The 25,504-nt window shown below is 51.0% G+C and overlaps 3 protein-coding genes across 4 annotated transcripts; all 3 read right to left on the bottom strand.

Annotated features, from left to right (window-relative positions):
• Positions 1-392: 392 nt before the first annotated feature.
• On the bottom strand, positions 393-2,294 carry LOC120675871 (UDP-glycosyltransferase 75C1-like). The gene has a single exon (XM_039957082.1). The coding sequence runs from the start codon at positions 2,101-2,103 to the stop codon at positions 616-618; it is 1,488 nt and encodes a 495-aa protein (XP_039813016.1). The 5' UTR covers positions 2,104-2,294; the 3' UTR covers positions 393-615.
• A 2,862-nt stretch (positions 2,295-5,156) lies between these two features.
• Positions 5,157-10,670, bottom strand: LOC120674192 (probable serine incorporator). Of its 2 annotated transcripts, none has more exons than XM_039955330.1 (13): positions 10,251-10,670; positions 7,891-8,165; positions 7,659-7,732; positions 7,351-7,510; positions 7,213-7,237; positions 7,013-7,102; positions 6,754-6,925; positions 6,588-6,661; positions 6,404-6,473; positions 6,214-6,285; positions 5,950-6,086; positions 5,765-5,838; positions 5,157-5,672 (listed from the first exon to the last, which is right to left on the bottom strand). In XM_039955330.1, the coding sequence occupies exons 2-13, from the start codon at positions 8,141-8,143 to the stop codon at positions 5,608-5,610; spliced, it is 1,266 nt and encodes a 421-aa protein (XP_039811264.1). In that variant the 5' UTR covers positions 8,144-8,165; positions 10,251-10,670; the 3' UTR covers positions 5,157-5,607. The 2 variants fall into 2 exon arrangements, with proteins under 2 accessions (XP_039811264.1, XP_039811265.1); XM_039955331.1 differs by having other exon boundaries at positions 10,255-10,644.
• A 10,848-nt stretch (positions 10,671-21,518) lies between these two features.
• Positions 21,519-23,829, bottom strand: LOC120676133 (leucine-rich repeat extensin-like protein 3). Its single transcript, XM_039957356.1, has one exon. The coding sequence runs from the start codon at positions 23,600-23,602 to the stop codon at positions 21,992-21,994; it is 1,611 nt and encodes a 536-aa protein (XP_039813290.1). The 5' UTR covers positions 23,603-23,829; the 3' UTR covers positions 21,519-21,991.
• Positions 23,830-25,504: the final 1,675 nt, after the last annotated feature.

Genomic DNA, 25,504 nt, shown 5'->3' with positions numbered 1-25,504 from the left:
CAACTACCACAATCAATACCAAACTAATTAGCATCGTAAGTAACATGAAGTGTTGCGGGATTCTGATTTTTTCCAAAAACATTATTTGGTAGAATACTTACTTTTTACATGTGCAAATATGTAGACTTTCTAGCATATTTGACATTTACGTATAATATTTTAGTGTTACTATGTCAAACTGTTTAAGCCTTTTAACTCTGTTTAAACAGCCTAAATGCTAAACAAAGAATGGTCGAATGTTTACCGTTTAGCGTTTAGGATAACATTGATATAGAGTAACTTCTTTAGAACAAAGATGGGTGCATGCATGTATATAATAATGTCAGAAGTGAGTCATAATAGAGATGATAAGCATGCAAGGTACTTCTTCTTGGGTCGTCGGGAGGCAACCATGAAATTTAGTCGAATAATTACCACCACGTAAAATCCACCATGAACACAACGATGTTTGATAGTATTTCCCAAGAACCGGATACAGCAATGTAAAAGTACAGTATATTAGGTGTAATATATAGGTCGGTGTCTTCTAGGTACTTGTAGGCTCCATCCATCCTACTATGCCATCCTTGTTGGCATAGAGCAATGCATCGACGCGACCGAGAGAGCGAGGACAGCCTAGTTGCCGCCGCCGAGCTGCTTCCCGACGAACGCCCTGAGGTTCCGCTCCGACGAGCCGCCCTCCGCCGCCGAGGCGTGCGCCTTCTCCCTCCACACGGCGGCCTTGGCGCGCACCATCTCGGACGTGGCGAAGTCGAGGCACCTCCGCAGCTCGTCGGCCTCCAGCACGCCGTCCTTGTCGCTGACGGCGGCCCTGACCCCGGCGCCGAGCCGCTCCACCAGCCACGCGTTGGTGCCCTGGTCCGTCCACTGGGGCACCCCCACGGTGGGCACGCCGCACGCCACGCTCTCCAGCGTCGAGTTCCAGCCGCAGTGCGTGACGAAGCACCCCACGGCCGGGTGCGACAGCACCCGCACCTGGTCGCACCACTCCACCACCATGCCGCGCTCGCCGCCGAGCGACGCCGCGTCGCCGGCGCCCTCGCTGCTGCGGTTGTCCTCCCGCAGCACCCACAGGAACGGCCGCCCGCTCGCCGCCATGCCGCGCGCCACCTCCTCGATCTGCCGCTTGCTCATCATCGACAGGCTCCCGAACGAGATGTACACCACCGAGCCGGGCGCCTGCGCGTCCAGCCACTCGAGGTAGCCCGTGCCGTCCTGCTTGAACAGGTCGTTGCCGCCGTTCTTCGCGACGGACACGCACCCGGCCCCCGGCGCCTCGTCGAGGAAGGAGAGCACGGGGCCGACGGGGACGATGTCGACGCCGTGCTCGCGCAGCGACGCCACCGCCTCGGGCTCCATGGCGTCGAACGTGTTGGTGAGCACGCTGGGGCTGTCCTCGCGGCCGAGCATGTCGACGAGCTCGCGGAACATGTCGGCGACGAACGCGTACGGGTCGTCCTCGGAGGTGTTGGCGATGAACGACGGCAGGTCGCGGATGCGGAGCGGCGGGAGGCCCGGGACGCGGACGGTGGCCATGGGGTCGCCGCCCGCCGCGGCGATGGCCCTGTCCACGCCGTCGGTGCCGCGGAAGAAGTGCAGGTACGCGGCGAGCACGGTGGCCGGCTGGATCCAGTAGAGCGCGGCGGGCACGCCGTGGCCGCGGGCCACGTCGGCGACCCACGAGAGCAGCAGCGTGTAGACGACGAGCGTGACGGGCCGCCCCGCGGCGCGGAGGCGTTCGAGGACGGCCCCGAGCGTGCGGGAGCCGACGACCCTGACCTGGCTCATGTAGTGCGTGTGGTCGTGCACGGCGCGGTCGAACCCGGCGTCGTAGCCGTCGGAGTAGGGCACGTACCACACCCCCGCGGCGTCGCGGTGGCACTCGCCGGCCGCCGCCCCCTCCTCGTCGCCCGGGAACATCTTGCGGAACGCGGACGCGGCGGTGGAGATGGTGACGCGCGCCCCCGTGGCGCGGAGCAGGCGGCGCGCGAGGTGGCGCGCCGGGTTGATGTGGCCCTGCGCCGGGTAGGTCACCACCAGGAAGTGCGGCCCGGCCGCCCCCGCCTCCGCCGCCGCCCGGACCTCCTCCACCATGGCCGGCATTGCGATGCGAGCCAAGAAACCACGTTGGGTACACGACAAAGCTGTTGCTCCTGGAAGCTAGCTAGCGAGCGAGGCTGAATGGCTGATGGCTGTCAGGCTGTGGCAAGCGAGAGTGAGGCGGTGGGGCGAGCGAGCTGTTGGTGGAGAGGAGTGGGCGCGGCCTGGCCTGCCACCCATTTATACGGCGGGGGAGGGGACGCCGGTGACGCAAGCGATGAGGGGAGCAGCGCCGGAGCCGCCCGCCGCAGGGCCGTGCCCGTGTGGTCAGTAGATAAGGCGGGCCGTCAGCGCGGCCGTGCCGAGCTGGGCCAGGGGCTCCGGGCGGCGGGCGCATGGCATGTGTGGCGCCTGGTTGCCTGGCGCAAGATGCCAGCGAGACATCAATTGCTACAGGCTACAGGCTACAGCTCCTGCCCAAATCACCAGCCAAACGGTTGGGTTCTTGGGTTGGATGCTGGACATGCATGGTGCCGTGTCGGGAGGGCTGAGCTGTCGAAAGTCCTGTGGCGAACTGGCGCTGGAGGAGGCTGTAGGTGTAGGCTGTAGCGTAACGCCCTGGGCGGCTGGCCCTGGATGGAGAGAGGTCAGCTGAGGCCTGAGGGTAGGGTGCAGCAGTGTTTGCGTTGGCCTTTGCCAGCAGCCTTTTCTGTTTTCCGGTGTGTTTGCTGCGGAGATGCATGCATGCAAGTTGAGCCTCTGAGTCTCTGACTTCCCATCTTCATGCATGCATCCAGGAGTAAGGATGCGGTTACTGATCTCTACTGCCTCAAACCAATACCACAACATTCTCTAGCGGAAAAGCATGAGTTTTCAGTTTTTATTCAGTGTAAATCGCTGGATAAATTTGACCCCCCCCCCCCCCCCGCCCCCCCCAAGATGTGCCGACCTCCCTGCCACGGCCAGGTTCTAGAAGGCGAGTGCGAGAATGCAGTGCAGCGACAACTATCGCTGCTGCCTGGCAAGAACAGGCTAACAAACAGGATCCCGCACGTGGCCCCCAGCGTGAACGATTGGGGCAGGCACGTCGCCGGTGACGTGCGCCGTGACGACGAAGCCGGACCGAGACGGAGGTGGAGCACGTACACGTACGGCTCACCGTTCGCCGCGAAACCGCGGCGGCGGCGGCGATGTGACTGGTGTCCGGTCGCGTGATCCCGGGCCCGATCCGCGGGGCCGACCGCCGATGGCGTCGCGGACCGAACTCGATTTGGCAACCACCAATCTGCGCGCGGGAAGAAACTTGACGCCTTCCCTTTCCTTTTGGGCCGCCCGCCCTCTGGCCGATCCGATTGTTGCATCGATCGCATGCACGACCTGCGTCAGCGGTCTGGTCTGATCCGATCTCCGATGGTCGCGCTGCTTTACTGTATCTTGTGTGTGCGTCGTCGAGAGTCCAGCAAGGGCCATGTTGCTGCTGCTCTTGCTGACACTGACACTGACACTGAATATATATATATATCTTAATTGGGGCAATTATTTTGCTTTTGTCCCAGCTGTTTGTGGCGAGGGATGGCTTAGCGTTGCGTTCTTCCCCTATTTCTTGTACGTATCTCATTTCGCATGATTCGAGGTATGGAGGAGGTGATGAGAGTAGCAGTCGAGGAAGAACCGACCAAAAGTTGGCCTCTCTTCTAAACTTCCAGAAGCCTCGAAAACCTAGCAGTAGAGATGTAAATGGTACGGATATTTCCCGACTGTATTCGAATTTGATCTGGTCTGGAAGAGTTTTTATCCGTTCGTATCCGTTTCCGAGTATTCAATATCCGTAACCGATCCATATCCAAATACTCATAAGTTATATTTTTATGATGTCGACATCCATTGTAATCTTATCCGACAAAAACTAGCACTATTCATATTCGACTTCGCATTCGAACAAAAATATGAAAATAAATATAATATCAGTAATATTCGTCTGTATCTGATCCGTTTACATTCTTACCTAGCAGCAAAAACAGGAGGATGCCAGATGAACTGGAAGAGTCGTCCCAGAGTCGGTATGGTACAGTACGCATCTGTCAGCGTCAGTCTAGCGGTTGCACGTTCAGAAATTCTGTCCTTCCTCAGAAAGGGCGAACCATGCTTGGAAAAGCCGAGATCAGCTTCTCTTCTTCCTACAAGTTCTGACAGATGGCTTAGCGCTCCTAGCTCCCTACTTCTAACATCCTACTTGCATGATTTGGAGGTGGTATGGAGACAAGACTAATATACTCTCTTTTTTTTTGCGAAGAGAAGACCAATATACCTACTCCCTCCGCCCCAAATAAATGCAATTTTAGGACCGAACACGTAAACCAATACTAGATGCAAATTAACAAATTGTCCTTGTCATTTATAAAAAAAATCTAGACATTGGCTTGTTTTTTGTAACAGAAGTTTTCCAAGACTCTTGTCTTTTGTGATTGCTAAGTCAAAGTTGCATTTTTTGTGAGACAAATTTGGAACCATAGAATTGTATTTATTTTGGGACGGAGGTCCCTAAGAGATTGTGCGGAGGAAGGACTGAGCAAGTCGGATTCTTTCCAGAAGCTTCTAGAAGACTGAAACCCCATGTTTTTGTTTTTGTTGTTTTTTCTTTAAAGAAAACCTATGTACACGCATGCGCCGAACCGCAAGCTAATCGGGTATTTGGAGGCCCGTCCCGCAACAAAGTCATAATGAGCCCACCAAGCACCCTCATTTCGTGAGATGGGCTTAAACTGCCCAGCCTGCAAAGCCTCATGGGCTTAACTGGGAAGCCCTGGATCGGACGCGGCCCGCGCGAGCATTATGAGGGTGCTTCGCCCCCCCCCCCCCCCCTCCCTCCCCCGCAGCTTCGCCGCCGCCAACCCGCCATGTCCGCTACCGGCGAGGCGAGCGTGTCGCCTGACGCCGGCCGAGCTTGTTTCTTCTCCGGTGGATCGCCGGCGAGGATCTCGGGACGCTGCTTCCGGCGTCACCACCGGTGCTGCCCAATATCATCAGAAATTCAGGATCGATTGCTCTAGCCAAGCTCCGTTTCTAGTGTTCTGCGGTTCGGAACAGGAAAGAGCCTGGTTTCTGGAGCAACTCAGTTCACCTTTGCGAAGGCAAGTCTTTCTTTATTCCGGCCTCTACAGCTATTGATAGAACTTGCTCGTGTTTGTTTGTACAACAATTGCGTGTAGCGTGCTGCCTTCCTTCTGTCAAGGCATCAATGCAGATGCAGGGTCCAAACTCCAAACAATGAGCCCCGCAGCAGCGAGCGAGAATCAGCGACAAGCAAAAGATGACGCTTTCAGTTTTGTGCAGCGACAGCGATCGATGAGGAGCGCCTTCCTCGTTCAACCGAGCTTCACGCCACCTTGGTTACTTGGGTGTTACTACTAATATGATACTACTAGTTGCCTCACCTCTTCTGCTTAGCAAAAATTAGCTGACCAGCAAGCAGTGCGTCAGTCTTGAACTCCTCTTGATCAGACCTCTTCCTTTTCTTTTTCTTTTTTTGTTTTCTGATGTCACATTAGTGGTTGATTGTTCATCAGCTCATGTCTCCGCCGATGATCCCACCTGCCGCGTCTTCCAGATGATGGGCGCGATCATCATCCATACTGCAAGCGCAAGCGAGCATTCATCCGTCAGAAAACACAGAGTTCTGACAGTGTTTGCTCACTGGATACATATGATCAGTCAGTTCACTTACTGTACACGATCGCCGCCAGCCACTCGTTGCCGATGCGCACCCACGTGCTCGCCCACCCGACGTCGATCGTCCACCTGACGTCGCAGATGGTCGATCATGGTGTCAGATTAACAAGGTGAAGGTAATTGTTTCGTCTTATGGATTCAGAAAGAGTGGAGGTTTTTTTTTTCTTCTTCAGAACATACTTCTCCATTGTCTGGTGCGCGTTCCAGCCGACGAAGATCATGGCGAAGTACATGGCGCCCATGGCGAACACCAGGTGGAAGAAGCCGAACCCGTAGGGGATGTCGTCCTCCTCCGACTCCCCCTCTGCCTTCTTGAACTGCAGACGTAGCCGAGGTTCAGGCTTTTCAGACTTTCAGTTTCAGTGTGGCACAGACCCTGGCCGCCAGGCGGCGACCACCAAGTGATGCTCAGTCTGGTCCAGAACTCCAGATGAGAGAACATACCTGGAGGCACTTGGAGTCGATTCCGGTCGAGAAGGTCGCTGCCACGATGACGATGACCGCGATCACAAAGCTCTGCCGGAGACACATATAGCTCTTGTCAGATAGCCGATTCATCGTCAGACTAGTGCAGAACGTACATTCCTAGTGAACTAATGAACAATCAATCGCCAAAGAGAGCTAATAAGTCTACCGCGATGTTCACCCAGTCCGCACTCGTGGCAACTTCTGCCTTCTTGTTGCAGATCTCCGTGTGAGGTTCACTGTTTCGGCAAGAGAAAAGGAAGTAAATCTTACTGCGAAATGGACAACTTTGAGATGCAAACATGCAATCAGTCACGTTGTTCAGAGTTTCAGGTTCGGGGTCCCGATCTCACCTTCTGATTGCCGACCAGCACAGGAACACGACGTAGATGCCCATCAGCCCCGGCGCCAGGTACCCTGCCTTCACCTGTATTTCAGGGGCGATTCCGTCAGACCATTCAGCCTACATTTCCAAACCCCGCCGATGGCCGCCATTGTTCAGAGCATGCGCCTACTGACCTTGGAGCTCATGGAGACGAAGGTCATGAGCTGCACGAGCACCAGCGTGACGGTGACGAAGAGGATGTTGAGCTTGCAGGCCGGGCTCGGCGCGTACCACACGTACATGAGCACGATCCCCAGCAGCGACCCGACGTAGGTGACGATGGACACCGCCTGAATCTGCAGGTGGCTGCATCCGCAGGGAACCTCCACCGTCAGATCACAGCATCGGACGGTCGGTGAGCAGTTGCCAGGAAGCAAAAGCGAGGGAACCTACCATCTCTTCCGGGTGACCTCCGACTGGCAGCAGTCGTTGAGCCACATGATGAACCTGGTCACGCTGATGAGCTGGATCACCAGGAACGCCCTGCTCGCGTTTGATTCCGAGGCAAGTTAGGACATGTTCCATGGAACCAGCATCCTAAACTGAAGAAGAACACGAAAGGTCTGAAACCAAGAAAAAATGCAGGCACATACCCTGCTCCGAAATGCGCGACCTTCCCTGCAAAGATCAGAGGATCGAACACCAGCGTCGTCAGCAACATCGTGAGAAACATTCTGCAACTGGAAACAACAAGGTCGTCGTCGAGCCGAGGTGATCGGCCGGGGACTGACCGTAGAGCTGGACGAGCGGCGACGGCGCGAGGAAGGTGACGACTGTGAAACCCAGCCAGAGGACGACCTTGGCCGGCCACCACTCCGAGTGCCACGAGTTCCGGCACTCATGCACCTTCCTCGTGTTCACGGTGGACATGAACATCACGAAGAAGAAGAGCTGGAACAAGTAGTTCATCCATGGTCAAGGGTAACAATAGCACGCCCTGCATCATCGTGATCGTCCAAGAAGGCAAGAACACGGGCGTGATGATCAATCAGAACGGAATTTTTTTTTTTGATCGATCGATCGATTGCGACAAGGATACAAAGCAGCCGAGGCTGACCCGCAGCACGCCCTCGGCTCCCAGGCAGTAGCGCGCGCCCTGGCAGACCTTGAGCCCTGCACGCACACGGCACGAGCACGCTGGCGGTCAGTGACGTCTGGTCGGCGCGCGGCAACGCGTGCGAGACTTGCGTGAACACGAGCTAGCCTGCCGGTGGCCGGTGCTCGTGCACGGGTGTGTGTAGGTTAGGGATAGTATGAAGTATTTCACGCACGCTGGAGCTCGTCGAGGGCGGAGTTGCCGTAGTCGCGGAGGGTCCAGGCGAGGAGGTTGGTGACGAGGAAGATGAGCGCGTACAGGTACCGCGCCATCATCGGGTTGGGCCCGGCGAGGAGCCCCGCGCAGGCGCAGCACCAGTCCTCCACGAACCGCCCGCCGCACCGCGCCTCGTCGTCGGCGGCCGCGCCGCCGGGCCCTGCCGCCGCGCCACCGGCCTCCATGTCGACGCCGCTACCAGCAAGCGTCATCTACACCCAAGAACGCTGCTTCCTGCACACACGGACACATAGCCAAAGATAAATCAAGGGGGGCAAAAATAGACGCAGCAGAGTTGCTCACACGCAAGTCGTGATGCGGCAGAGCTCGCAGTTCGTTACGTACGTCGCGCTCGACTGACATCCTCGTTCGAAAACGATGTGTTTCTTTGCCCCAAAGCATCGCCCTAAAGGATCGGAGTGCTTTGTTCTTGCCTTGCTTTGTGGGCAATGGCCGCCGGTTACGACACTGTACTGTGCTATAGTACTATTTCACTCGCATTGACCAGATTTGTGATGCCGATTTGTGGTAGCCATAACAAACTGCCATTAACACCTAGTGCTGGCAGTTGCAGCTTGCAAGAAACAGTGTTGTTTTCCCCCCATTTTAATTAGCACTCATCCTCTTCCTTGAAACAGCTGGGGTTATTGTGTGTTCCAAATTCAGACGTTAGCCTTGCAACTGCTGCAAAAGCGTGCTACACATGTAGTTTATGGAGTCTGGATTGACTGTCATGACAGGGACAGGGGTACATGTATAAAGAGGTGAAAGGCATCTGAAAAGCAATGCGACCGGTGTGTAATGCAACAAAGCTTGGCTTTAAAGAAGGATTAGGGTAAAAGAGAGGCGGTGACGAAAGCTCCATGGACTGCTGGAGAGGATGCGCATGGCTTTTCTGTGACTGTCACACAGGGCTTTGGATGTTCTGTGGGAAAGAAGAAAAAAAAGAGCAAAGCAGCAGCAGCAGGGCAAACTAAAGCATTTGGATGATGGTTGTAGAAGGGAATAAAGCAAAGGGACGGCGATCATGAAGGATGCCTGAATTCCTTGAGGACTGGTAGCCGTGTTTGGATTGTTTTGTCTCTTTGATTTCTCACGCAGACAGAGTTATCCTGAAACTTTTCCTGTAGCTAGTATGTATGAACAGAAGAGGAGTTCATGTTTAATTTGGGTAATGGTTCATCGCACATATCGGACTGCTTTTCCTTTTCTGAAGCATATCCTGAACTTATGTTGGGAAAAGGAACATGACGTCCGTACTAACAATTCAGTTAATCGTCTAACCAAGATAGAACCACGTATGAAACCAACAGAAGCTCTCTAGCTCCTAAAACATTCAAGAACAAAGTAAATAACATGGATCAGGAAAGATACTAATTGAGTTCATCTTCTAAACTAGAACTGAGCCGAGTTGAGGTTCGTTTTTACTGACTATACTGTTAATTAGTCCTATATTAATACAAGAACGGCAAAACTCTTACCGGTTCCATTAAAAAAAGACTACTGTTAAATTTCTAGATTTTGAGAGCGAACGTGGATGCTTCATTTGTTAGTCAAATAATAAGATAATAGATTCAGCAACAGAAAAAAAAAAGGTCGTATGGTTCCGCTTTGTATGAGAACAAGAGATGGGCTCTTGTCTGATTCGGGCAATTGCCATCGCACAAATCGAACCGCTTTTCCTTTTCTGGAGCATATCCTGAACTCCATTAGCTCCCAAAAGGAACATGACGTCCACTCTTATCCGGCTAATCGTATAATCAAAAGAAACTACGTATAAAACCTACACAACTTCTTCCCTAAAAAATCATGAAGAGATCACACGACGATCGATCAGGATTCAGGAAACACATACTGATTCAGTTCATCTTCTAATAGCCTAGACCAAACCGTCTTCCTGAAAACAACACAACAGCGAGGAACAAGTAATGATGGCCGATCGATCGATCAACACATACAAGCTTAGAGGCAGGTCGATGGTCACATTTCCATGATCCGACCGATCGATCTCTTCTCGAGCCAGCTGCGAGCGAGGGGCAAGGAGGGGAAAAGATGGAAGCAGCAAGAGAGAGACTATCATGCAAGACAAGAAACACACATCTGTGCACGCCGCGTAGCTTGGACCCCCGACCACGGAAAGGAAAGCGAAAACCATTAGAGAAATGATGGCGCTTGCGTACACCGCAGTAACGACGGGGCCGACAAGGGGGCAGGGCTCACTTGGACGCAACAGCAAACGATCTCGCGGGGCCAAGATCATGAGCAGCACAGCAGCTAGCTAGGGGGGGAGGGACGAGGATCGGAGGAGAAGCGACTCACCTACGTCAGCAATGGTCGGAGAAGACTCGAGCTAGTAGTAGTAGTAGTAGCTAGATGTTGCAGACGCTGCCGTACGTCGTCGTCCTCCCAGCAAAGCTATATGGTTAAGCTACCTGGAGGCATCCATGGCGGCCACCGTGCGTAACTTCGCCGATGGCGTTCACCGGAGAGGGCTAGCTAGCTTATATTGTTCTGGAGTCGGGGGAGGCTAGCAAGCTACGGGAGGAGGTGGTGGCGGCGGTGGCCCGTTTTTTCCCCGCCTCAGGCGGCCGGGCGGCCGGGCGCTGCCGCCGGCTTGATTTCTACTGCCGGTGGCGGCGAGTTGAGGCCTGTGGCGGCGTGTGCCGCTGCGCGTCACAACTCGCGCGCGAGACCCCGTCTCCGCTGCGACGGCGAGGTAGCGTTGTCTGTGCGTGGCCGTCCCTGTCGCGGCATCTCTCCCCAGCGAGAGCACGCGCGGCTTTAAGCCGCGCGCCCGTTGCTTTAGCGAATCGCCCCATCCACTCCAGTAGTGGAAGCGAGCGGCGACGCCTGGCGCGCCGGCGAACGTCTCCCGAATTTCTCACCGGGTTCGAACCTCGAACGTGTGGCGCCGGTGAGATGGTCCGAGCTCCGACGAAGTTCACTTGGCTGGACTTGGACCCGTACGTGTCGCCGGGAGAAATTTTGTGTGGAACTCCAGTTCGTTTGTTTGCAGGCAGGTTTGTGACAAGTAGAGAAATTTCCAGAACTCCTGGCAACACAAAAACAAAAATCTGCAAAGTTACCGCTCCCAAAGAGGCAGATACAGACTGACCCTCTGGTAGGGCACTGGGCACGGATCATTTTCGGATGAATCTTTTTCCGGTTTGGAGCCAGATCATTTTCCTCTTCGTCGGTGACGAGCACCGCGCACTGCACTGGGCTCGTGCATGGGTAATGGGTTGCTACCGAATCCGCACCAACTCAGATGATGAGCTCGTTCTTGCCAAGACTAGCAACGGGTGCGCGAGATCCGGCTGGACACCGTGAGGCCGGCCGGTTAGGGCAGGCAGGGCCGTGGTGGGCACCTGCAGCTTCCTACACCGAGACGGCAGGCGACGACGAGCGGCGAGCGGCGCTGTGGATCTCGCTGCGCGCGGGCGCCGTCTCTGCCACCAAAACTAACCACCAACCGCGCCGGTTTTTTTTTGTCTTCTTCCTTCCTCGTGTCGTCTACGACGACGCCAGCTCCTCCATTTGTTCGTTTCAACGTGTGCCAAAATGCAGTAGTCCGGCCGGGCAGATTGTGCTCAGAAAGGCAGAAATAGCCTGAAGGCATGTCCAAAAAAAAAGGCCTGAATGGTAGAAAAGCCACACACGTGCCGTGCATCCGGATCTTTTTCAGGTCCGTGTGTCGTCTGGACGCTGTTGGACACGAGCCGCGCCACAATAAAAGTGGGCGACCTCGCTCTGGTCTCAGCCCCCTGTAACGAACATGGCACCATTTATGCCATTTCGAGTGATTTTGGTGATCGAATGACAACACAACACTTGGACTAATATGATTGTTAAGATGATCATTCTCAGGCTTTTAGGTTCAAGTGATGACAAAGAGAAAGAGAAAATAGGCGTAGCAAGGCCCGAAGGGCAGCCCCTACGGGGGTTCCGCTACCCGGTTAGCGGACGGGGGTCGAGGGGGAGCCGCCCCTCGCGGGTCTCAGGGCAGCGCCTTGAAAGCTCTTCGGTCAGTAGCACCGGAAGAACCGACGCCATGGGCATCGGAGCATCCGATGGTAGTCGGAAGAACCGACGCCATGGTACTTTGGTGCAGAAGGGAGTCGAAGCCAAGTCAGCCTATAGGCACCGGTTGAACCGACGTCCAAAATAGGGCATCGGTGCAATGGCCGTCCTTTGTACCAGAGACGATGTCAAGTGCCCAGAAGAAGTTTCTTCAGCACCGGTTCAACCGACGGTGCATCGGTGCATACCACCGGTGTAATGACGTCAGCGTCCAGGAGAAGATTCCTTCAGCACCGGTTGAACCGGTGAGGCATCGGTGCAAAGCATCGGTTCAACCGGTGGTCTCTGCGTCAGCCGTCAGGAGTCCAACGGCTACTTCGTGTTATGAGTGACCGGATGAACCGACGCTACCCCGCCAAGAGGCATCGGTTCTTCCGGTGGTACGCAGATTTTCAGCTAACCGTTGGAGCAACGACTACAAGACTTGGTGGCCTATATATATGCCTCACCCCGGCCATTTGAAGATTGCTGGAGTTGCTGGACATCCCACACACACCCAAGAACATCTCCAAGCCATACAAAAGCATCAAGATCATATCCTTAGCCCTTAGCACACTTTGAGAGTGTTGTGTAAAGGATTAGCTCTTAGTGAGTGAGTTTGCAAGGCTTAGAGCCTTTGTGCTGTGGTTCATTAGTGAACCAAAACAAGAGCTTGGTGCGCCGGCACCTTGGAGCGTGGAGCTCGCCGGCAACGTCATCGACCCTCCGACTTGGTGTGGAGCGGCGACGACACCTTTGTGCGGGGGACGTGGAGACCCCCATCCTTTGTGGAGAAGCTCCTTAGTGGAACCCGGGGCCAAGGTGACCGTGATTGTGTTCACGGAAGAGACTTGGTGGCCGAGTAGCAATACTCTTAGTGAGTGCTACAACAACGTGGATGTAGGTGTGCCTTTGTGGCTAACCGAACCACGGGATAAACACCCGCGTCAAGAGTTTGCTATCTCCTATCCCGCTCTTTAAGCTTCCGCATTTCTTTCTAGTAATTTGTATGCCTTTACTTTCATAGAATAGTTTCTTGATAGGAAAGGCTATAGGTTGCTAAACTCTTTTGGGATAGGGGTTTTACACTAGAACAACCTAGTTGCACATATTGATAGCATGTTTTAGTTTAAGTTTTGTGCAAACTAGTTGGAGCCATAGGTCTAAGTTTTTATTAGAGCCTAATTCACCCCCTCCCCCTCTTAGGCTAGAGCACCCGATCACTTTCACCCCCAACGGGGTCCAAAGAAAAAAAGTGGACGGCGCGAGAAGTATCCAAACGCCGAGCTCAAACCGTTGAACACGGTTGTGATCCGTACGTCTCGCGAGAGTTGTGATACGCAGAGCGGCACATCGACGTGCACAAACTGGCAACTTGCGTATCACCCTATCACAACTTGCGTATCACAACCGTCTGGGAACAGAAATTGGACTAGTGGCCGTGCAAGGAGATGGAGCAGCTCGCATCCACGTACGGATAGAGAGGAACACTAGGAGTGGGAGCGAGCAGATATGGTCGAATTTCTAAACGCATCAGTATCAGAATATCAGATAGATTGATCTCGGCGGTGCATTGCAAAGTGGTACAGGGACATATGCCCCGGCTAACCCATTGCATGATGTAACAGTGCTTGTCGATGAGATGCCATCGGAGATGAGGAGGAGGAGTGCGGCAATATACGGATGATGGGTCCATCTGTAAACAGGCAACACATTACATTTTTCATTTACATTCCCACATTATGTAAAGCACTCATCGAGTGTGTGTAAGCTCAGAGGGCTACTCAAACCGATAGTAGAGGTATATATCATTGCATGATGCAACGGTACGTGACGACAAGATGTCATCGTAGCCACGATGAGGAGAACGACCATGATGATATACGAATGATAGGTCGGTAAACCTAGGTAGATACAAGAAGTGGCCATGATTACGGATAGAGATGAACACTAAGAGTGGGAGCGGGCATATATGGTCGAATTTCTGAATTCATCGGTATCAGATATCATATAGCCTGATCTCGGCGGTGCATTGCAAAGTGGTATGGGGACATATGCCCCGGCTTAACCCATTGCACGATGTAACCATGTGTGTCGATGAGATGCCATTGGAGATGAGGAGGAGAATGATCGATCGGTAAATCTAAGTCGACATGAGCTTTTTTTATCGTATGGTAGGGCTCATAAGCTCTGGATGATGTCGGTCGACAGAATCTTCGGGATCATGTCTCGGGTGTGGTGACAAACGGGGATTCCTGCCTCCCTCTAAACGTGCTAAAAACATGATTAATATTAGATGAATTTAACTTAGGATAAAGTAAAAAACATAGGTGAGTATCTGTTTTAGACATTGGTGAGCCAGGCCATGCCCCCCGCCCCCTCTTTTCTTAAAATTTTTAAAGACTTTTGATTAAGAAGAAATAGCTAGGTGTTTAATATTTGATCCCATGAGTTAACTTAGTTGCCCCCATCATCTTCAAATCCTAATTTTGTCTCTTAAACCAGCAACTTCGAGAGAATAGCTACCATTCTAGCTAAATTTGGAGTTTTTCCAACCCTATAAAAAATTAGAGAGTCTTCTAAATGGTGGGAAACCGACATACTAGGTAGGTAAATCTTGAGAATGTAAAGTATCAAATAAGATTCCTAAATTTTGCACTAAACACCCTAGAAAGAAGGCTTGCAATGTCGTCCCCAAGCACAGCTGCGGCGGTGGAGGTGAAATTCCGGCAAGGGGAGTGTTTGCCGCCGGTAGGGAAGTGGTGGGGGAGCATGAGGGGATCACATGCGATCAATTTGAGGCAAGAGCCAGAAATGGAGGTGGTCGGAGGAGGATCATCGGTGTATAGGGCCCGACAACTAACTCCTCCTCCAGCCTAGCCGCCCGTCGCCACTTTTCACATGGGCGGGGCTCCCTAGTGGAGGAGCGTGACGAGCCGCGGGGGCTCTACATCGGCGGTTGGTCCTTATCATCACAGGTATCCAACGCAAGTGCATGCTCCATGCGCAACCCGAGGATGCGCAGAGGGGATGGCGAGATAAGGGGCTCGCGAAAGATGGCTAGTGGAGGGGACTGGATAGTGAGGTAGATAGGGAGGAGAGGATTTTGAAGAGATTGTTGGATTCAATTTGTATCCCGATTTTGCTATTTTTAGCTAATTTGTAATTAGGTTGTTTTAGAGAGACTTTTGGAGATACTCTTATAGCCTAACAGTTTACCTCAAAGCAGCCCAATAAATCCCTTGTTGGGCTACTTTGGTCAAATTGTATTTTAGGCCAGTGTGTGAACTATGCTTCGAATTAACAACAATTTATTTAAATTTATATCTACTCGGCATATCTGTTTTCGGCTTATTCTGATTTATTCTCTCCTACGGAACACATTTGAATCAGTTGGCTATTTCTACTAGCCGAACTTGGAATGGGTTGCTTCTGGTGCAGGTTCTGAGAGTTGCACAATTAATAAACTTGCATACAGGAATATGCCGTGCTCCAAACCTTGCAGACAGGAAGCATTATGGTCAACAAATTATCAGTGACCGCCCGCTGAGCTGTCACATCGAAATATCGCGCCCCAGGAAGGTCATCACGACATGTCGTTTGCAAATCTTTTAGCACAGACCATACAAGGAAACGTGTAAAAAAACTATTAGTCAGTCAGTGTGGGCTTAGAGGATGATCAGGAATCCGTAGCATCCCCACTGTGACACTAGTGTCCCAGCCGGAGGATCAGATGCTAAGCTACTAGCGTTATGGCATGGGTTGATGCCGAGTGCTGTGGGCAACAGGGCAAGTGCCACCCAACTAGGCCCCCACATCCTCATCAAAAAAAAAAAAAGTTGGCCCCTACAGCCAGGAGAAGCAAGAGGATTGCAGGAGTACTGGAGCAGAGAATGATGGTGGAGCCACTAGTTCCTGATCAGTTACAGTGTTGATGCACTAGTGTGCAAGTGCAGCCAGAACAGAAATCCGCGTGGCCCGTGAGCAAGCAAGCAACAACCAGCATCACGTGTAAGGAAATGTCCTTCCCTTTTTTTTTTGAAAAAATTCCCTGAAATCCATGCTGGAGATCATGGTTGCGGGCACACATGGTGACTGCACTTCTCGGCCACGCGCGTGTTGCTCGGCCTTTTGTTTGTCTGGGCAACACGGCAAAGGAAATGTGTCGTTCTAGTTCGGGCAAATGCTTTGATGAGGAAAAAAATTACTAAGTTTAAGCTCTAGAAAATTCCTGTTTAGGTGCAAGCCCAAGTCTGCCAGACAAAATTTTAGGAAACACTCCATTTACCTCTTAGGAGGTAAGAAGTGAAATAAATCTGAGCCATTAAATTTTCAAGGATGAAATCCATCTTAAACATAAAAAATATATGTGCTTAATTATCTTGCATGCATGCATGCAGAATTGCAGATCCGAAAATCATGGAACTGCAAATCTCGTTTTCTAATCATGCGTCCAGGCTGTTTCACCTAAATCATGCATGCACGTACGTGTATGGAGAAAATTGCAGCAATATTAGTCTCATTGGAGTTTAGAAAAAATTTCTATAACAATTAAAATACATAGCATCTCTCGCACAAACATAGCAATAACATGTGCATATGTATTTATGTCACACTAGAGAAAATAAACGCCTACATACATCTCTCTTTTTTCTCAAATCATTCGTTACAGGCATGTCACGTTAGACCAAGTTCTACCACTAGATTATTATGTCATGATACATATGGGCTGTCATGCTACAAAAGTTATAGGCACCTGCCATAATATGGTTGTAAAAATATTTTTCTGGTCAAGTTTGTCACATATACATGTTATTGTCACGGACATGTTTTTTTCAAAGTGACCACACACCTCTCGTTTGCTTTTGTTCACGTTAAAACAAATCTGAGATCTCATCAACTAATGTTTATGATCGCACATCACATGGAAAAATAAATAAAAATATAAGATCTCAACTAATCTGCATGCAAGTTAATTCTGATTCTCTATTTCTTTTAATTTAAAATATATAAACTAAATATTAAAACTATTACCTCCATAGTCGCTTTGGTGTACCTAGGGATGGCAAAGGGTACCCGAAACCCGATGGGTTTTTATTCCATTAGGGTATGGGTTTGGGTCAATTTTTAGACCCGTGAGTTTTTTAAAGGGCACAAAGTCCTATCCGTTGGGTTTATGGGCACGAGTTTGTTCCTACAATACCCGAACCCGTGAACCCATGGGTTTTCTAAACCTGATCCTACATAGAGCAATTGTCATTTTGTTTTATAAGTTTATAACAAATTTAACATCCTTACCCTTCTATTCTTATTTTGGTGAACCCTTAAGTAGTGGGTATGGGTGTTGTCGCTTTGCAGTTGTTGTATTTACATATGCATATGATGGATTTGTGACTTTATCTGGTGTTATAATCATTTAAATATAGAGCTTGTTATTTATATTTATATTACATTTTGTAATATTTAGTGAACATAGATTTCTTACTCATAATACGCTACAATGATGTTTACTATATTAAATTTATTGATCATGAGAAAAAATTGTATAATAAAATGTAGACCCACGGGTGACCCGTGGGTACCCGCTAACCCGATGGGTTTGGGCAAAATTCTAAATCCGTCACGGGTATGGGTTTTTAATGGGTTCAAATAATTTTCATGGGTTTGGGTTTGGGACGGCAAAATCCGATGGGTTTAGACCCATTGCCATCCCTAGGTGTACCGTAGCAAAACCCTTCATTAAGAAAAAAGAAAGGAAAGGAAGCACACATGGATGGGCCTTCTTGTTTAGGCAACAAGCCCAAGGCTGCACATACAGAGGCAGCCCAATAAACTGTAGTTTAGAAAGGACACCAGGGTTCACGTTACCGCCCGGTCCGGCCAAACCGGCGGGGTCTGGTACCGGTATACCGGACCGGTTTGGCCGGAAACCGGTCCAAACCGGTCGAAGTCAAATTTGAATTTAAAATCCTCTATGCAAATGGTTCGTACCGGTTTACCGGCCGGTTTGACCGGTCGGTTTGACTGGTAACCGGTTGATTTGATTGGTAACCCGCCAAATTAATTTTTTTTCTTTTTTTGTTTAAATTTAAATGCCCACAAAGTATACTAAATGAATATTTGTATAACATGTTTTAGCCTAAATGAATCCTCTAACCCTCTTTTGTACTACTTTTACATTGTATTTGTATACTTTTGTATGCACGTTTTTTTGTTTAACTTCAAATCCCCGCAAACTATACTAAATGAATGATTTTTTGAGAAAATTTGACACCATTAGATTCGTCGCACCTTGAAGTATTTTTAAGAATTTTTTGAGAATTTTTTATTTTTTTAAATTCAAATTTGAATTTTAAATTTGGGCCGGTTTGATACCGGCCCAAACCGGAACCAGCCCGACCGGACCGGTTCCCAACGGTTTTGTGAACCCTGGGTGTCACACGCAGCAAGGCTGGACCACCAGAAGAACAGGCACAAGTGCAGAACCCCGTGGGCTGTCGTGTTAAAATCCATCCATCAAAGAAGCCACCGACACTTCTTCCAAAACACAACCTGCACTTCCAAAACACACACTCCATTTCCCCTCACTTCCCCGGGATCACAATGGTTCATCCGAAAATGATGGAATTTCCTACGGCCTCGACTGCTCCGGCTCGAGTGGTTGGACTTTGGACGCTGAAAGCATCTGAAAATCAAGAGTGACATTTCCTCTTCACGTTCTTTAAAAAAAAATCATCTTCACATTGCTATAGTTTTTTTTAGTTGCACTGGTTTTTTGGTAACACTGATCCGTTTACTCTGAAAAGAAATGTCACGCACCCTACATCTCAACCTGCACGGTGCCATGCTGATACGCGGGGCCCTTGTTCAGTTATACGCATCGATGAGAACTGAACAGGAAAGGGCAGGTTCTCTGATGCCCAGTACTGACTAGTGGCCCATCCGGCAGGTACAGCACAGAGAGAGAGAGAGAGAGAGAGAGAGAGAGAGAGAGAGAGAGAGAGAGAGAGAGAGAGAGAGAGTACATGGGCGACAATCACGGCGATGGAAATGCAAGGATCAACGAGGGGACCGGACCGCCACCACCAGGCTCATGCTCATCCCATGCGACCAAGGATCAGCAGTGGACTAGTGGGATTGGTAGATGAGGAGAAGTTTTTGTTGTCTTCCTGCGGTGTCCCATGGTCGTCCAAGAGGCCACAGGTGGCGCCGTGGAAGTGGGAGACCCCCGCCGTCCACTGCAACATTTCCGCCGGTGGAGATGGCCTCTAAGCTCTGCAGCTACAGTGCCTAACATGGGAGGAAGACGGTCGACTACGACCACAGTGCGCATTTAGTCGCAGAAACAGTGGCAGCTTCAAGAGCTAACAGTGAAAAAAGATTTGTTTTTTTTCCTGGACATGAAGTAGGATTCTTCTATTATTTTCTTTTTGCGAGCGACCCAATAGCCAAGTTGGCTAACTGGTTCAGTAGCACCCACAGTTTTGTAGTTCGATTCTAAAAAAAAAACTTCCTCACTCACCCCACATTCAAAGCAGAACCGACTCAGGCATATAAAACCAGAGGTTGTCCGGCTTAATTACGAGTTACGAGCCCTGTTTATGAGTGGGGCGGAGTTAAGAGATTTTCTTGTGCTGTGTGAAAAAACTTTCTTCTTTAACACAATGCCATGAGGGCAGTCATACCTCCGGGTCGAGTTTTTTCGATTATTTTGTAACGTAGATGCAGAGAGAAAAGGACTATGCAAAAATATCAAGCATGCCGATTCCAGCAGCAAAAAGCTGAAGAACCAACGGGTATAACGGTCATCTGGGGCACAAGCACCACAAAAAGTAAACCAGATCAGATTTATCTCTCCTTTTCCCCTCAAAAGAACCCAAGGCTGGCACTCTCCAATCACATCCGTTTGGCTGTCAAGCTCGCTGGGATAGTTTTTACCTGGTTAGTTTTATTTTAACCGAAGTGAGCACTACTTGTAGGACAGCTCTCCCAGTCCCCCAAAAGCAAAGTGTAGTTGTAGTTAAACAACATGCAGCCACAACCTTTCTGGGTTAAAGGGAACATGGATGGATAAACAATGTCTGCAACTGCCAATTGCAAAACTTGCAGTTCATGACCGGCAGATATTCCAACAAGCAATCAATGGGTCAAATCAAGGATTAACAAGTGATTTAAAAACTATTAGAAAAAGGCCTGATTGATACAGTGCTGCTGAAAGAAGATTCAGAGTCCAAGCCTGCTCTGCAGTAGCAGCAAACATCATGATAACAAATGGTAGTAGCAGGAGCTGAAGGCCAGGCAAAATACTATGGCTTCTTCAACAATTATCGACCAGATCAGAAAGTGTTGTTCTTGGGAGGGAAAGAAATCGTATTCCTGACCTGGATACTTCAGAAGCAAGCAAGCAAAGCACATGGCAGGAAAGCCAGGATTCAGCACTCGACCATGCCTTAGAGGTTGTTTGGTTTCAGGGGCTAAACTTTAGACTATGTCTTATTCAAGAGAATCTTGATATTTATTAATATTAAATAAAATCTGATTACAAAACTAACTGCAGAACCCTAGAGCTAAATTGCGAGACGAATCTAACGAGGTATATTAACCCATAATTAGCGGACGGTCACTGTAGCAAATTATGGATTAATTAGGCTCATTAGATTCGTCTCGCAAATTAGCACCCATCTGTCAAAAAGATTTTATAAATAAATTTTATTTGATATTCCTAAATGATAAAATTCCTTTTGATATGACAGGAGCTAAAAAAAAAGCCGATGGAAACAAACAGGGCCTTACCAAGACAAAGACACCAAATCCTGAAGAAAGTTGCATGGCTCATTACATATTTTTGTTGTCTTTTGTCAGATTCTCATCCACGTACGTACTTGAAAGATAACATGCCATTTCACAATAATATAGTATTAGTTTAAAATCTTGTTATTGAATTGAAAAGTTCAAAAGTCTTCTGCATGATTGAGGTATCTATAGTAGCACAGATGTTGAATGGATTTTCTTTCACCAGAGCAACAATGGGGCACACCCAATTAATCAGGTAAGAAAACAGGAGGAGCAAGAGCAGATGCTCACTACTAGGTAGCACGACTTGGAACCAGTTTGATTTGAGAGAATAGCATGACCTAATAAACCCATTACAACCCCATCACAGATCGACAAGAGAAAGAAACAGAAGGCTTTAAAAGCCATTCAAACTAAATGGGGAGACCAGGTCCTCCAATAATTCAGGTTGGTATAATGTGCAAACAAGGTACATAAAAAAAATGAAAAACATTCATTCAGAAAGTCATAGCACACAGCAAACCCCAGTGTGCAATGAATAAACAGAACCAAAAAAACAAAGATATAAGTAGAACTGTGCAATTGGTTCATTGCATACTGCTGTGCAAACCGCACTATGCAATGAACCACCTTCAGAAAGTCACAGCACACAGCAAAGTGAGGGAAAGGGGCAGCGAAAATCCAGCAGAAAATAAACAGAACCAGAAAACAAAGATATATGTAGAAACGATAATGTTAAAAGAATCGAACTAAATAATATAATATTAAAAAACCGATAATAGCTGTGATACAAAAGGAAGAAATAGCAGTTGAATTTTCTTGTTCTAAACTTATGTCTGACTGAACAACAGAACTGAAGTTCTCTATACACCGAGATATATGATATCCCTGCACCTACAAGGCTACAATCCTCTTCTGTCCCGCTCAAACTCTTCTTATTCACAGACAATTAACCAGCAATCCCAAGCCTAAATGCTCCAAAGTCCCACCCATCGCCTTCAATCCAATCCCTTTCAGCACCAACGGCTGGACCGACACTCTCTTAACACACGTCGTCATCAACCAAGAACACTATTAGCTAAGCATGACAATGACCACGTATATCGGTAAATCTGGCAGCCGTTAGCCATTGCAGGAGGCGAGGGAGGGGCCAAGAGCTAAACCAAACCAACCAGCTATCCAGAAAATTTCCTTCCTTCGAGATTCAATCAATGCAGTGGAGGGGGCGGCGGCGATCCATATTGAACTGGGTGTACTGATGGCCATGGGTCTTGGTGATGCGGTGGAGGCGGTGGTGACGCGTATCGAACAGGGTCTGTATGTGGCAATGGGCCGGGGTAATGCGGTGGCGGTGGTGGTGATGCGTATCGAACAGGATCTGTGGGTGGCAATGGGCCGGGGTAAGACGGTGGCGGCGGCGGCCATGGATGCGTTGGCGTGCAGGGTGGCGGTGTGGGCAGAATGGGGCATGGTGGGCAATGTGGAGCGGCCGGGGGTGGCGGTGGGCGGTGAACAGGCGCGGGAGGAGGCGGTGAATGCGGCGGTGGAGACGGGGGCGGCGGTGATGGTGATGGTGGTGGTGGAGATGGCGGCGGTGGCGATGCCAGCGGAGGAGACGGCGATGGTGGGGGCGGTGACGGCGGCGGCGGTGATGGTAGAGGTGGCGCGGGCGGCGGCGGTGATGGAAGCCGCGGCGGGGGCAGTGGCGGGACGAACGGCTTGCACCGGAACGCGGCGCATTTGACGGGCGGGCGCGCGTGGAACGCGGCGCACTGCTGCGGCGTCCGCTGCGCCGGGCGGTTGGGCAGGCAGTTGCTCCGGTCGCTGTCCCGCGGCACGACGCGCGCGCACGCCGGCGGCTCGCCGGTGAAATAGTTGTAGGAGAAGGTGAAGTTCTTGAGGCGCGGCAGCTCGCAAATCCCCGGCGGTATCGCGCCGGTGAGGCGGTTGTGCGCGACGTCCAGCTGCTCCAGCTTCCTCAGCAGGGCCAGCTCCGGCGGCAGCGGGCCCTCGATCTCGTTGAAGCTGACGTCGAGCACCGTGAGCTCCCGCAGCAGCCCGAGCTCCGCCGGGAAGCAGGAGCTGAGCCCGTTGTTGATGAGCAGGATCTCGTTGAGCGTGCCGGACATGTTGGCGATGCTCGCCGGGAGGCACCCACCGAAGCTGTTGTGCGCGAGGACGACGACGGAGGCGGGCGAGTTGCCGATGTTGTCCGGGAGCTGGAAGCGGAGGCGGTTGTGGTTGAGGAAGATGGCGTCGAGCGGGCGGTCGAAGAGGCGCGGCGGCACGGGGCCCTCGAAGTCGTTGAAGCGGAGGTCGAGGAAGCGGAGCGCGGGGAGGTCGAGGACGACGTCCGGGAACGGGCCGACGAAGCGGTTGTTGCTGAGGTCGAGCTCGTGGAGGAGGCGGAGGCGGCGCAGCGCGGGCGGGAGGACGCCGCAGAAGCGGTTGGAGTTGAGGTGGAGCAGCGCGAGGTCGGCGAGGAGGCCCAGCTCCGGCGGGAGGAACCCCGCGATGTCGCCGTGGTTGAGGTCGACCCCGGCGACGGCGAGCTCCCCGCGGGGGGCCGAGGGGAGCGGCGCGCAGTAGACGCCCGTGTAGTTGCAGACCCCGGGCCCCACCCAGTCGGCCGTGAGGTTCCGGGGGTCGGAGAAGATGGCCTGCCGCTTCCACGTCTGCAGCGCGACGTACGCGTCCCGCAGCCGCCGGCTCGGGAACCGCCACCTCGGGTCCACCTCCACCGCCGCCGGCCGCCCCTCCCCCGCCGCCGCCGCCGCCGCGGCGGCGACGAGGACCGCCAGGAACACGGCTCCTCTCATCTCATCTCCCCGGCGCAGCGGCGATCTCCCTCTCTATGTGCGGCGCAGTGACGCGTACTCCTCGCGCAGAGACTAGAGAGAGAGAGAGAGAGAGAGAGAGAGAGAGAGAGGTGGTCAGGAGGAGGTGGGGAGGAGACAGCTATAAACACGCGCAGCGGCGCAGGCACAGCGACCGTGGTCAGAGGAGTGAGGGGAGGAGAAGAAGACAAGCCAGGAGGTGTGTGTACGTGTGGGCGCGTACGCGTAGCGGGTGGGGAAGGGGTGGCAGAGGCTGGCGCGGCGGGGGATTTATGAGGGGCGGGGCGAGGCAGTGGGCCGCTAGGGGTCCCCCGCGTTCGTCTCCGAGAAACCGTGCCAGCGCGAGGCGTTGGCTGGCCAGTGTGAAAAGATCGATCCGCGAGTCCAGTTCAAACTTGGGAGCTCGAGGAGAGGAGAGAGAGAGGGGGAATCGCGTTGAGAGCGACCGTCTGTCCCAGCGCGTGGGGAGAAAAGTAACAAAAGAGGATTATAGGAAAGTAAAAAAGGTGCTAATTGCATGGAATATTCTGGTGTGAGTGTGAATGGTCTTTTAACCAAAAGAGAATGTACTGGGCCAGCATGTATGCATGGAGCATCTCCCGTGAGATTACGACCAAAAATCTCAATTAATTTGTTTGGTATATATAATCACAAGTTGCTTTTGGTTTGTCTTGTGTCGAATTAAAGTATATTCAAAAATGCACTCATATCTACAACATTAAATTTGCTTTTATCATATACATCATGAAACGTATCTTTCTTTGATATTTCATATCCTCCTAACATATCTTTCTATAAAATCAGTTAAATGGAATTAAAAGTGAACTAATGATAGAGCTACAACGACCGCCAATTTTCAAACGGATGTTGCATCTAGAGAAAATTTCTTCTGAACCATTTAAAATTGCACCCATCCCTTATATATGTTACATCAAAAGTTAGAGCTTCCTTTCCATGGCACTCGGTTTAAAAGTTAAATTTACTATCAAATGATGGTGGAAATACGATTCTACCCTCTAGTTTTTCCCTCTCCCTTTGATAATATTTATGCAAGTAACTAGAAATGCTGAAAAATGCATGTGAAGCAATCAGGACAAAGTGCGCAACAAAATGGTTCCTAGGTTAGGCTGGTGGATCCTCTCAACAAAAATATTATTAGGGTTTGCGGAGCATCCTAAATTACAACAAAATGACAGGAAACGTGAGAGGAATAAAAAAGAGGTATATGCATATCAAATATGATTCTGCTGGCTGAACTGACACACTGTACCCAGTACACTGCCGTATTGGTCAAGGTGGCATTAAGAGAGGCCCATTGGGAACCTTAAACAAGGCTATCTATACAACGACCCAAACAAACCACGTGTGTCTATATATATATATATATGTATATATATATATATATATATGTATATATATATATAAGGAAATTGTTTTGTTGGCCCTCCAGAAAGTTGAGTTTAGATCCATAGTCCTATCCCGTTTGTACTTTGGTATATGGCCTCAAAGCGAAATTGATTTTGGTATATAGCCCTTCCGTTAGATTTGTAGGGTTACATCCAGTCCAACTGTTAGTCTTTTGGGGGAAAAGACTATTCTACCCTTCCTCAACTTAACCTTTCCCAGTTCCCCCCGAGCCCCGTCCCCGACCCCGACGCTGCCTGCTCGCGGTGGCGGCGCGACTCCCTCGTCGCGCCCTTCCCCTTCCTGGCGGATCCAGGCGCCCCCCGCGGAGATGGACCGGCCGCCGGATCCAGAGCTCCCCTGCGCCCCCCTTGCCGCTGGTCAGGGTCTGGTCCGGCCCCACGCCGCCGCGATTACGGCGGATCCAGGCGGCGCTCGTGACCTACGCGAGGTCCCCCGAGCCAGCCAGGGCCAGGGGTC

This window comes from Panicum virgatum, chromosome 5N, assembly GCF_016808335.1.
Source record: "Panicum virgatum strain AP13 chromosome 5N, P.virgatum_v5, whole genome shotgun sequence".
NCBI lineage: Eukaryota > Viridiplantae > Streptophyta > Magnoliopsida > Poales > Poaceae > Panicum > Panicum virgatum.
The sequence above is the reverse complement of the archived record's forward strand: the minus strand, read 5'-3'. Positions and strand labels throughout refer to the sequence as shown.

Excerpts from the sequence above, each read along its gene's own strand:
- LOC120676133 (XM_039957356.1), bottom strand. The coding sequence starts at position 23,602 with ATGAGAGGAGCCGTGTTCCTGGCGGTCCTCGTCGCCGCCGCGGCGGCG.
- LOC120674192 (XM_039955330.1), bottom strand. The coding sequence starts at position 8,143 with ATGACGCTTGCTGGTAGCGGCGTCGACATGGAGGCCGGTGGCGCGGCG. Across the intron at positions 6,926-7,012 it reads GAGGTCACCCGGAAGAGATG|CCACCTGCAGATTCAGGCGG; the intron begins GTAGGTTCCCTC and ends CTGCGGATGCAG. Across the intron at positions 6,286-6,403 it reads CGGACTGGGTGAACATCGCG|AGCTTTGTGATCGCGGTCAT; the intron begins GTAGACTTATTA and ends TGTCTCCGGCAG.
- LOC120675871 (XM_039957082.1), bottom strand. The coding sequence starts at position 2,103 with ATGCCGGCCATGGTGGAGGAGGTCCGGGCGGCGGCGGAGGCGGGGGCG.